The sequence below is a fragment of the Bos indicus genome, chromosome 4, assembly GCF_029378745.1.
Source record: "Bos indicus isolate NIAB-ARS_2022 breed Sahiwal x Tharparkar chromosome 4, NIAB-ARS_B.indTharparkar_mat_pri_1.0, whole genome shotgun sequence".
NCBI classification, from domain to species: domain Eukaryota; kingdom Metazoa; phylum Chordata; class Mammalia; order Artiodactyla; family Bovidae; genus Bos; species Bos indicus.
In genome coordinates this window covers 16,428,562-16,441,202 of record NC_091763.1, presented here as the reverse complement: position 1 = coordinate 16,441,202, position 12,641 = coordinate 16,428,562, and the positions used below count along the sequence as shown (strand labels likewise).

Genomic DNA, 12,641 nt, shown 5'->3' with positions numbered 1-12,641 from the left:
CTGTTTTTTGAACGTTGAGTTTTAAGCCAGCTTTTTCCACTCTCCTCTTTCACTTTCATCAAGCTCTTTAGTTCCTATTCACTTTCTGCCATAAGGGTGGTGGTATCTGCATACCTGAGGTTATTGATATTTCTCCCTGCAGTCTTGATTCCAGCTTGTGTTTCACCCAGTCCAGCATTTTGCATGATATACTCTGCATATAAGTTAAATAGCAAGGTGACAATATACAGCCTTGATGTACTCCTTTCCCAATTTGGAACCAGTCCATTGTTCCATGTCAGGTTCTAACTGTTGCTTCTTGACCTGCATACAGATTTCTCAGAAGGCAGGTTAGGTGGTCTGGTATTCCCATCTCTTGAAGAATTTTCCACAGTTTGTTGTGATCCACACAGTCAGAGGCTTTAGCATAGTCAATGAAGCAGATGTTTTTCTGTAATTCTCTTGCTTTTTCAATAATCCAACGGATGTTGGCAGTTTGATCTATGGTTTCTTTGCCTTTTCTGAATCCAGCTTGAACATCTGGAAGTTCTTGGTTCATGTACTGTTGAAGCCTAGCGTGGAGAATTTTGATCATTACCTTGCTAGTGTGTGAGATGAGTGCGATTGTGTGGTAGTTTGAACGTTCTTTGGCATTGCTTTTCTCTGGAATTGGAATGAAAACTGATCTTTTCCAGTTCTGTGGCCACTGTTGAGTTTTCCAAATTTGCTGGCATATTGAGTGCAGTACTTTCTCAGCATTATCTTTTAGGATTTGAAATAGCTCAGCTGGAATTCCATCATGTCCATTAGCTTTGTTCATATTGATGCTTCCTAAGGGAGGCCCACTTGACTTCACATTCCAGGATGTCTGGCTCTAGGTGAGTGATCACACCACTGTGGTTATCTGGGTTTAAGATCTTTTTTGTATAGTTCTTCTGCATATTCTTGCCACCTCTTCTTAGTATCTTCTGCTTCTGTTAGGTCCATACCATTTCTGTCCTTCATTGTGCCCGTCTTTGCATGTAATGTTCCCTTGGTATCTCTAATTTTCTTGGAGAGATCTGTAGTCTTTCCCATTCTATTGTTTTCCTCTATTGATCACTGAGGAAGGCTTGCTTATCTCTCCTTGCTGTTCTTCGGAACTCTGTATCCAGATGGATATATCTTTCCTTTCCTCCTTTGCCTTTTGCTTCTTTTTTTTCCTCAGCTATCTGTAAGGCCTTCTGAGACATTTTGCCTTTTTTGCATTTCTTCTTCTTAGGGATGGTTTTGATCACCACCTCCTGTATAATGTTACAAACCTCCGTCCGTAGTTCTTCAGGCATAGTTCCTCAAGTATGGGTAATCCTCTCTTGTCTCTTTCATATGTCTAAATTTTTTGTTGAATGTGGACATTTTAGATAATATATTGGAGCAACTAGATTCTGATTTTGTTTGAGAGCAGTTGATAGACTAAAAGTCTGTTTTCCCCACAATATGTGGCCACTGACATCTCTCCTCCATTTCTCCTGTCCCTTCATTTTTCTAAGACTGGCTTTTTCATACCTTTTTAAGTGGTCTCCAGTGTCACCTTGCTGCTGCTGCTGCTGCTAAGTCACTTCAGTCGTGTCTGACTCTTTGCTGCTGCTAAGTCGCTTCAGTCATGTCCGACTCTGTGCAACCCCATAGACGGCAGCCCACCAGGCTCTGCCGTCCCTGGGATTCTCCAGGCAAGAACACTGGAGTGGGTTGCCATTTCCTTCTCCAATGCATGAAAGCGAAAAGTGAAAGTGAAGTCGCTCAGTCGTGTCCGACTCTTAGCGACCCCATGGACTGCAGCCCACCAGGCTCCTCCATCCATGGGATTCTCCAGGCAAGAGTACTGGAGTGGGTGCCATTGCCTTCTCCACCAGTGTCACCTTACTGTTTAGCAAACACTATTCAGACATTTTACTCAAACATCTCAGTCCAATAAAGCTTCCACTCTCAGGATGTGTGTATATCTGAATGAGGTTTGTGTGTGGAATGAGGAGTGCATTCAAAACTTGGGCCTTTTACAAGCTGGCCTCAGATTTTATTACCACTGGGCCTGTTTGGTCTCATTTCCGCTTATTCTTAAGCTATACTACCCACTGAGAAGTGGGTGACTTGGGCCCATTTGATATTCTGCTACACTATTCTACAGCCTCCAGTCAACCTGGGATATGGGGTGAACTTATCAAGCCTCCAAGACTGTCTGACTTCCTAGAACTCTCTATAAAATCCTGCCACTCTGTGAGTCTGGGCTTGCCAGAAATCACCCCACAATCTCAGATCAGCAGAGCCATAGGTCCTTCCTACTTTGCAACTAAGAACGTTATTTTACTCTGTAATACTCCCTTAGCAAGGTTCTCTCTCCAGCAGGGGCAGCAAAGCTTCTGGTTTTCAAGGCCTGCCCCGTCCTGGCTGAAATACCACATCTGCAAAGTTGGAGATGAGGAATAGGGAAAGAAGCGCAGCACCAAGTAAGAACACCACAAACTTGTGTTATTCTTACCCTGAGGAGTTCAGTACTTTCCATGAATAAGGTTTCTTAATTTGATTGATTTCCAGAGTGCTGAATTTGTTTTGATTATTTTGTCCAGCTTTATTATTCTTTTGTGAGGAGAGTAATTAAATCTCTCACTCCGTCATGTCAGCCATTCCTTTTTAATAGGGTATATCATGAACTGCTGTAGTCCAAAGTTCAACTACACCAAATCCTGGCTATAGCTTTAAGATTATATTTACCTGTGAGATAAAAGAGCAAATTTACTTTTTATTCAATATCACTCAATAGTCTATGCATGTATATATATATTCAATGCCTATCTTAAACTAGATATACTGGAGTCAGCTTCCTTTTTTGTTGCTGTTGGTAAAAATTGATTTTGTGCATGTGTGTTTGTATGTGGCATGGATAGGAGCTGAGGATTTCTCTACATCAATAATGTAATGAAGCAACTAAAAATGTAACACAGTCATAGGCAACAGACTATGCGAATAGACTACTATATCTGTTCAGTCCAGATACCACAGTACATGAGAAATACTGATACCTAAAGTATAAGAAAATGATACTAAGAGGTATGGAAACTATCATATGAAATGTACTTGAGAGAAATGTCAATGTTTATCCTGGAGGAAAATGACATACTGCAAGCCTTTCAAATATTTAAATTATACTTTTTCAATATTGATGCAGAGGGCAGAGTCAAAACTTAGGGGTATAATTTTAAGTTCAATATACAAAATAAACTAGTTAACAACTTAAGCTGCAACAACTGAACTGGTTTGGTTCCCTTGCAAAGTGATGAGCTTTTTCACTGAGAATGACTATAATAGACCAGATGAACATTTTCTAAGGAGTGCTTTGTTCTTTTTTATTTTTGATTGGAGGATAATTGCTTTATAATGTTGTGTTGGTCTCTGGAGTACAACAGTGTGAATCAACTATAAGTATACAAGTATTTATATAGGAGATGGACTAGATGATCTTTCAACTTTAAGTTTCTCTAACTTTATCGTACCTTTGTAAAAACTGTGATCTATAGTTCTAGTTGCTGTGATTCAAGAACAAGAACGCTGAAATGGGGAAAAAAATAACTAAAATGAACAAGATAAAATTACATAAAATCAGACTTCATTCTGGAAAGGCAAAAAAATCTCAGTGAGTACATAAGAAATATTCATAAAAATATGAAGGGCACAAATGATGTAAACTCAGAATTATTCACCAAAAAGTGGAAAGCAACCCTTAAAACTCTGAAAGAGGTAAGTTTATCACAAATACAGGAAGCATCATTATATTCAGGAAATAGTTAAGAATTTGCTAGGACCAGAGCATGTTACAGACTGGAAACAGAAGTAACTTACCTCTTTCAGTTGATCAGCACTCCCCCATGATGCAGAACGCTGATGTGATCTCTTTTCTGCACCTTCTTCTGCCCAACAACTAGGTGTCTTTAAAAAAAGAAACAAATAAAAAATGAGGAATTTTGTCTCTACTCCTTAATCTCATAGCAACTCAAACATATTAGCACATATCAATTATGGGGTTATACTAAATACTAAAAACCTTAAAAGCTAGGACTTTCATGACCCTGTGAAATGTTTATTATTCTAACTTAGATACAGTCAATCTAAGATGTCTCTGAGTAATGTTACTCAAAACATTTGGCTTTTTACATCAACATTAATAACTTAACGGAGAAGGCACTGGCAACCCACTCCAGTACTCTTGCCTGGAAAATCCCATGGACGGAGGAGCCTGGTAGGCTGCAGTCCACGGGGTCGCTAAGAGTCGGACACGACTGAGCGACTTCACTTTCACTTTTCACTTTCATGCATTGGAGAAGGAAATGGCAACCCACTCCAGTGTTCTTGCCTGGAGAATCCCAGGGATGGGAGCCTGGTGGGCTGCCATCTATGGGGTCGCACAGAGTCGGACATGACTGAAGCGACTTAGCAGCAGCAGCAGCAGCAGCAGCAATAACTTAAAGTTATCAAATTCAAAGAGAACTGTGAAATATGCATATTGGTATTTTTTTTAAAGAGAAAAGGCAAGCTAATTATGAAATGGTATTTTTATTACATAAAATAGAAGTAAAATGAACAGAATGTGTTTAGAAGCAGTGGGCTTACAGATTACTTCTATGTCAAATATCTATTGATAGGTAGTACTGTTTTTTGAAAAACATCAAGCATGTTTATATAAAAATGTTGTTATAAAAATAGGAAAAGATTAGGCTAAATTGACTATAATATTTGCTCTTGTTTTTGCTAAGAATAATTGCTTTACAGAATTTTGTTATTTTCTGCCACGTATCAACATGAATCAGCCATAGGCATACATATGTCGCCTCCCTACCACCTCCCTCCCCATCCCACCCCTCTAGGTTGTTGTTACCACAGCCCCTGTTTGAGTTCCCCGAGTCATACAGTAAATTCCCGATGGCTATCTATTTTACATACCAAAATGTAAGTTTCCATGTTACTCTCTCCATACATTTTGCCTTTTCCCTCCTCCCCAACCCCTGTGTCCATAAGTCTGTTCTCTATGTCTGCTTCTGCACTGCTGCCCTGTAAATAAATCCTTTGGTACCATCTTTCTAGATTCCATATATATGCATTAGTATATGATATGTATCTTTCTCCTTCTGACTTACTACACTCTGTTATATAGGCTCTAGGTTCATCCACCTCATTAGAACTGACTCAGATGTGCTCCTTTTTATGGCTGAGTAATATTCCATGTGTATATGTACCACAGCTCTCTATTCATCTGTTGGTGGACACCTAGGTTGCTTCCATGTTCCAGTTATTGTAAATAGTGCTGCAGTGAACATTGGGGTACATGTGTCTTTTTCAATTTTGGTTTCCTCAGGGTATATGCCTAGGAGTGGGATTGCTGGGTCATATGGTGCTTTTATTCCTAGCTTTTAAAGCAATCTCCTAGTTGTTTAAGTCTTCCATAGCGGCTGTATCAATTTAAATTCCCACCACCAGTGCAAGAGGGTTCCCTTTTCTCCACATCTTCTTCAACATTTATTGTTTGTAGACTTTTTGATGATGGCCATCCTGACTGGTGTGAGGTGATATCTCATTGTGGTTTTGATTTGCATTTCTCTAATAATGAGAGATGTTGAGCATCTTTTCATGTGTTTGTTAGCCACCTGTATGTCTTCTTTGGAAAAATGTCTGTTTAGGTCTTTTTCCCACTTTTTGATTGGGTTGTTTGTTTTTCTGGTATTGAGCTGTGTGAGCTGCTTGTTTACTCTGGAAATTAATCCTTTGTAAACTGACTATAATTTAAAGCAGTGCATCTTAAAAAACAAAAAGAAACTGAGCTACATGTCAGTAAACAGAATTGCTTTTACCTAAAACAACATTTTGAGTGATTTAATCCATAATACACACTTCATCCAAATATACCATAAAACATTAATTGCCACATAGTAAGGTCATTTACTGGTTGTATTAAAAATGAAAAATAGTAAAACTATCATCTTTAATATATGAGAAGATTTTTGCAACTTAGGGAACATTAAAACCACTATTTTAAGACAGACAAAAGGCATTGATTATCACACATAAATATAAATATATATAGCTTTAAAATTATTTTTTATTATGTACCTAAAATTCATGATTTATATTGAGGCTACATCTGTGACTCTACATAATGCACAACTTCTTATGAGGAAGCCATCAGTTCTATACAATTCAAAATGCTTGTGGACAACTTTTTAAATAATTACCAGCTCTTAAAAGTAATGATACTCCAAAAAAAAAAAAAAAAGTAATGATACTCCAAAATAAAACCAGTAACAACTGAATGCTAGTTGAATAAAAATACATATAAACTGCTTTAAGAGTTCAATACTAAAGTGAAACTATTTAGGCATACTATTGAGTAAAATATTTTGTTCAGCTGGCATGTGCAAAGAGGTATTATTAATATATTAAATAAGCTGCTTGCAAATAACTGGTTATTAAAATTTCCTAATCTCAGTGTTAGATAAGAAAAACTACTCTGAAATTAATCCCTAAGTAGTTATATCTTTAACAATTTATTCTAAAATTATTCAATTATGATAGTTTTAGTCAAACTTTTCTTTTGAGAATCTACATGCCTTAATACTTTTGCCTTTCTACCAAACACAGGCATTATTCTAACCCAAAATCAGATGATATCAAATGACTAAGGATCAATGTTTAAAACTCAAAAGTATATTTGCAGAAAATGAGTCAAATTTCTGATATGTTCCATAATTATTTAACAATAACATTTATAACACTATTTTCATTTTGTAAGCTCTAATTTTTTCAAAGGATATTTATATAAACTGTATCTCCAACTTAGAGATAAATCAATAACCGGAAAAATTCTGCAGATGCCTCAGTTCTGGCCAGCACACCAATGGCAAATGAAACTAAATCTGGGGTCTCATCTGAGGGTACCTTCTTCCTTCCTATTGTCATTCTTTTCTTGAAACTGAATGTGAAACCCTTTTGATCATTTGGAATGTAGTACTGCTTATACAAAAGAAATACATAAAAAATAACTGTAAAAAAATATTTATGAAAAAAAAAATATTTATGGTCCTGAAATCTATCTAGTAAATTACATAGTTTTTTTTTTTTTAAGTACAAAACCACTGGGAGAATTCTTTCAATCATGTGGCTATAAAATGACATGAATATAAATTATTTAAGTATATTCATCAGTTTCAGCTTTTCCAAAAAAGAATTATTTCATTTTAATTGCACATATATACAAATATATTCTAGACTGCACTGTCCAAAACAGAAGCTACTAGCCACATGTAATAATTTAAATTAACAAAAATAAAACAGAAAATTCAGTTCCTTGGCCTCACTAGCACATTTTACATGCTTAATAACCACATGTAGCTACTGACTGCCATACAGAACAGCACAGATATAGCACATTTCTACCACTGCAGAAAGTTCTGTTGAGTGCAGTGTTTTAAAAATCATTGATTTTTAACAAGTTATTCAAATCAAACCAAAACCAAAGATGGCCACTTGGTCTTCTAATCTATAATTATGCTTCTGAAGCCACAGAGGATGAGTTAATTTGTATCTAATTTGTTAAGACTGAGTACATGAGAAGTATTTTACCATTTGAATTAGGAAAACAACACAAAGTAGCAAAAGGTATTTGCTTTCATGCCAGCAAGAGATTCTTTTCCAACTGGCCTGTTATTCCGTCCATTAATCTAGAGTAGAATTTTATGAACTGTCCTACTTATGTCCTGGATTTTAGTAAAAAACTTATGAAAGAAGAATCCCATGGTCAAACAAATTTGGGAAATATTATATACTATATCTGTCTATTCAGTGTAACAATGCAATTAGCATTTCAAAACTCAAATACACAAACACACATACACAAATAACTTTTTTTTTAAACCTGCTTTACTTACTCTCTCTTACGGGCTTCCTTTGTAGCTCAGCCGGTAAAGAATCCGCCTGCGATGCAGGAGACCCCTGGGTTTGATTCCTGGGTTGGGAAGATCCACAGGAGAAGGGATAGGCTACCCACCCCAGTTGGGCTTCCCTGGTGGCTCAGCTGGTAAAGATTCTGCCTGCAATGTGGGAGACCTGGGTTCAATCCCTAGGTTGGGAAGATCCCTTGGAGAAGGGAATGGCTACCCACTTCAGTATTCTGGTCTGGAGAATTCCATGGACTGTATATCCATGGGGTCACAAAGAGTCAGACACAACTGAATAACTTTCATTTTCACATACTCTCTCTTACTTATATGATCCTAGAACACTTATTTTACACTTACTAACATTTCCAGGCAACCTGGAAAGAAACAAAAGAAATATAATCCTCAATGAGTGGTATTATATATAACAGCTTGCTTTTCAGCCCACATACTTACGAGGATTCTTCCTTTCTAGCTGCCTCCACTTAAACTACTAGGGGAGAGAAAATGAACCTTGGTTGGCAAAAAAAAAAAAAAAAAAATCCCCTCTACATCAAAAGGATACCTATAGGTGGAAGAGGCCATTTTAAAATTTTACCTCTCAGAATCACACAAAGTCCAGCCCATGAAGCTTTAAGGACCCCCTTAGCCGGTCTACTATCTTGGTTTCCTGTGTGATGAATGCTGCTTCTCTGAGTGAAATAAACAAAAAATAATCCTACTGCACAGGACTACACATTTGTATTTAAGACTATTTTTAAAGACCAGTTTTAGGCTAACAGACAGACTGAGAGACATTACAGAGATTTTCTATGTACCCTTCACCTCCACAAATGCACAGCTATCCCTACAGAGTGGGACATTTGTTATAACTGATGAACCCACACTGACACATCATTATTACCCAGAGTCCATAGTTTACATTTAGAGTTCACTCTTGGTGATGTGCGTTCTATGGGTTTGGAAAAATATATAATGACACGTATCCATCATTATAGTACCATGCTGCTGCTGCTACTGCTGCTGCTAAGTCGCGTCAGTCGTGTCCGACTCTGTGCAACCCCATAGATGGCAGCCCACCAGGCTCCCCTGTCCCTGGGATTCTCCAGGTAAGAACACTGGAGTGAGCTGCCATTTCCTTCTCCAATGCATGAAAGTGAAAAGTGAAAGTGAAGTCACTCAGTCGCGTCCTACTCTTTGTGACCCCAGGAACTGTAGCCCACCAGGCTCTTCCATCCATGGGATTTTCCAGGCAAGAGTACTGGAGTGGGGTGCCATTGCCTTCTCCATACATACAGAGTTATTTTCACTGCCCTAAAAATCCTCTGTGCTCTATTAATTCCTCCCCATCTCCAAACCCCTGACAACCATCGATCTTTTTACTCTTTCCACTGTTTTGCCTTTTCCAGAATGTCAGGTAGTTAGAATCATATAGTAGGTTGCCTTTTCAGAGTTGCTTCTTTCACTTAGTAATATACATTAAAGGTTCCTCCATGCTGTTTTAAAAAAATATTTCTTGGCTGCGTCAGGTCTTAGTTACAACACGCAGGATCTTCGATCTTCATTGCAGCACGTGGGGTATTTAATTGCGGCATGCGAACTCTTAGTTGTGGCATGTGGGATCTAGTTCATTCATTCATTCACCTACTGAAGGATATTTTGGTTGCTTCCAAGTTTGGCAATTATGAATAAAGCTGCTGTAAACATCTGTATGCAGGTTTTTCTAAGTTTTCAACTTCTTTGGGTAAATACCAAGGAACATGAATGCTGGCCTATAAAGCTAAGAGTATATTTAGTTTTGTAAGATACTGCCAAACATCTTCCAAAGTGGATGTACCACTTCTTTTATTTCCACCAACAACATATGACAGTTCCTGTTGCTCTGCATTCTGCTCAGCATCTGGTGCTGTTAGTACTGGGTTTTGACCATTCTAGTAGATATCAGTGTGGAGTACCTCATTTTAACTGGCATTTCCCTAATAACCTATACTGTGGAACACCTTTTCATATGCTTGTTCACGGTGTGCACATCTTCCTTAGTGACCTGTCTGTTAAGGTCTTTGGCCCATTTTTTAATCAGCTAGTTTGTTTTCTTCTTGTTGAGTTTTAAAAGGTGTTTGCATATTTTGGATAAGGGTCTTTTATTAGATATGAACAATGGGTACTTTTGCTATTCATATCTGTATTCACAGACTATCAAGGGTGAATATGCTTTCCTGCTTTCTCAACTTCAAAACGGATCAAACTAACTCCTAGCAAAATATTCTTTTTCTTTTTTTTTTTCACTTTTGTTTTTGTTTTTGTTTTATTTTATTTTTAAACTTTACATAATTGTATTAGTTTTGCCAAATATCAAAATGAATCCGCCACAGGTATACACATGTGAAAATATTCTTTTTCAATATGCAAGAGCCTAGAGTCAGTTCCAAAAATCTCACCAAAAAAAAGGAAAGAAAAAGCGAATCACTTCAGAAAATTCTCTTAATCTTACTTAAAACTTACTTTAAGTCCTATGTAAAACTTTAAAATCTGTATTTTTTGTGTGGTTTAAATTTAGTCTTAAAAATTTACTATAGTTTATAGTGTATTACAGAAATATGATTACTAACTGCTAATTGTTTTTACTTTACTTAAATAGATACTTAACATTATGGTACTAATAAACCTGACAAGAAAAGAAATGGAATTACTTGAAAATTATTAATTTAATATAATCTGATTTTAAGGTACAGAAAAGTTTTTAAAATAGAAAATGACAAACCTCTCATTCTTCATAAATATGTCTTTGAGAGATTTGGTTTTCTTTTGACTAATAAATTTTTTTAACTTTTTAAAAACTTTGAAAAGACTATCCTGATGAAGCATTAAAAAATACAGCACAAAAAGACTGTGACTATAATATTATGGTTCACTTTCCCAGTAACTGTATATAAGTTTATATAGTTTTATAACCAAATATAAACATAAATAGTCTCTTCACTAGTTAAGAAGTGTACAAAAGGAAGAGTCTGGCTAAAAACAAGAGCTTTAGGAATTCAGTGAGAGCAGTTACACACTCAGATTTTTTCATCATGCTCCAGCTACATACTAAGTTATGTGCTCATTCTGTTAGATTACAAAAATGTATAAAATCCATGTATATTTAGGCTTAAAAGTGTTCCACACACACCTGAATAAAAGCCTGTGTAGTAATGGTTTGTGATTTTCTAGATTATTAGCCAGGGAACTTATTCAGAAGAGTTAAGTTATATTTCTGTTTCAAGTTCTTAAGATGATGGAGGTGTTGGTGGTGTATCTCTGGATTGCAATTTTTAAAAACAGGAAATACCATAGAAATCAACTATTACACCTATGTTATACATGATAAAAGTATTTGCCTGATCTGTAAGAAATGTTAATTTGAATAAAAGCAATCATAAATGTGCCCAAAATCTTAAGAATATTCATAGTAAATGTACCTCTAAAAACTAATCTGAAATGCACACCAAGAGAAGCAGTGGAAATAAATGTCTACAAACAGAGAAAAGAAAAATTGTGGAACAGTCTTACAATACAAGAAAACACACTATACAGACTGTAATCCCACTTTAGTAACCAAATACACACAAAGAGAAAAAGACTTTAAAGAGATATTTCGAAATATAAATATGTAAGAATTCTAGATAATTATAAATTCTTTTTTTCAACTGAGAAAAATCAAGATTTTAAAAAAGAGACTTAAAATAATACTTAATGACATAAAATGTTATGATTTATTAAATAGGTTATAAAACACTACCTGCAATATCATCTGAACTCTCTATTTTTTGAACTCTATTGTTTAAATGGTCTGCAATTTAAATTTTTTTCTAAATGTAAATAATCAAAATATAAGAGCGTATACATCAAAATGTTAGAAACAGCTATCTGGATAGTAGAATTATAAGTAGCTTATTTTGAGATTTTGGGTATTTTCCAAATCTTCTGCAGTGACTACTGTTTCAAAATTAGAAGTAGGATTTAAAAAAAATAAGAGAGCTGTGTTATAGAATTTGTAAGTGTGGATGTATATTCTGAGACAGTCAAACACAGAATTTATAGAAATTCTAACTTTAGATGCAAACCTCAAATCTATCTTGGAAGACACATTACATGTTAAGTAAAGATGTTAGTATACATCACCATAAAATATTTTTCACCACACAGAGGTCCCTCTGACTAATAGGTTGGGGTTCTCTCACAACTGCAAGTGCCAGTACATAGTTTATCACTGGCTGTGGGAATGGAGTTGGGAGACTTTAGAAAAGCCAAAATATTTAGGTGTTGAGAGTAACTGAAAACTGAAGATAAGTGAAATGTCCAACACCCAGAAATATTAGTGGAAAGTTATTGATGAGAATATTGACAGGAAATTGTAATTCAGTTTGGATGTCTTTCATGTTATACTTTAATTATATGGAGGAAAAAAATATCTATAAAAATGTTTTCCTGAAAAAGTTTAACATAGAGCTTCCATATGCTCCAGCAATTCCTAGAGAAATGAAAACATATGTAAACATAAAATCTTGTATGCAAATGTTCGAAGCAGTTCACCAACTCAAGAATGTACAAATAAACTGTAGCATGTCCATTCCATGAACATTATTTGGCAAAACAAAGGAATGAAGTGCTGATAACTGTGCTACTGCATGGATGAAACTTAAAAATACTATACTAAATAAAAAA

General features: G+C 35.9%; 1 protein-coding gene across 3 annotated transcripts in view; it reads right to left on the bottom strand.

The window, feature by feature from the left end:
- GLCCI1 (glucocorticoid induced 1) overlaps window positions 1-12,641 on the bottom strand; it is a 106,439-nt gene that overhangs the window by 49,187 nt on the left and 44,611 nt on the right. For all 3 annotated transcript variants that reach the window (XM_070787173.1, XM_070787171.1, XM_070787172.1), the window contains exon 3: window positions 3,853-3,939. In XM_070787173.1, the coding sequence (XP_070643274.1) occupies window positions 3,853-3,939 (87 nt within the window). The remainder of the gene's footprint in view (window positions 1-3,852; window positions 3,940-12,641) is intronic.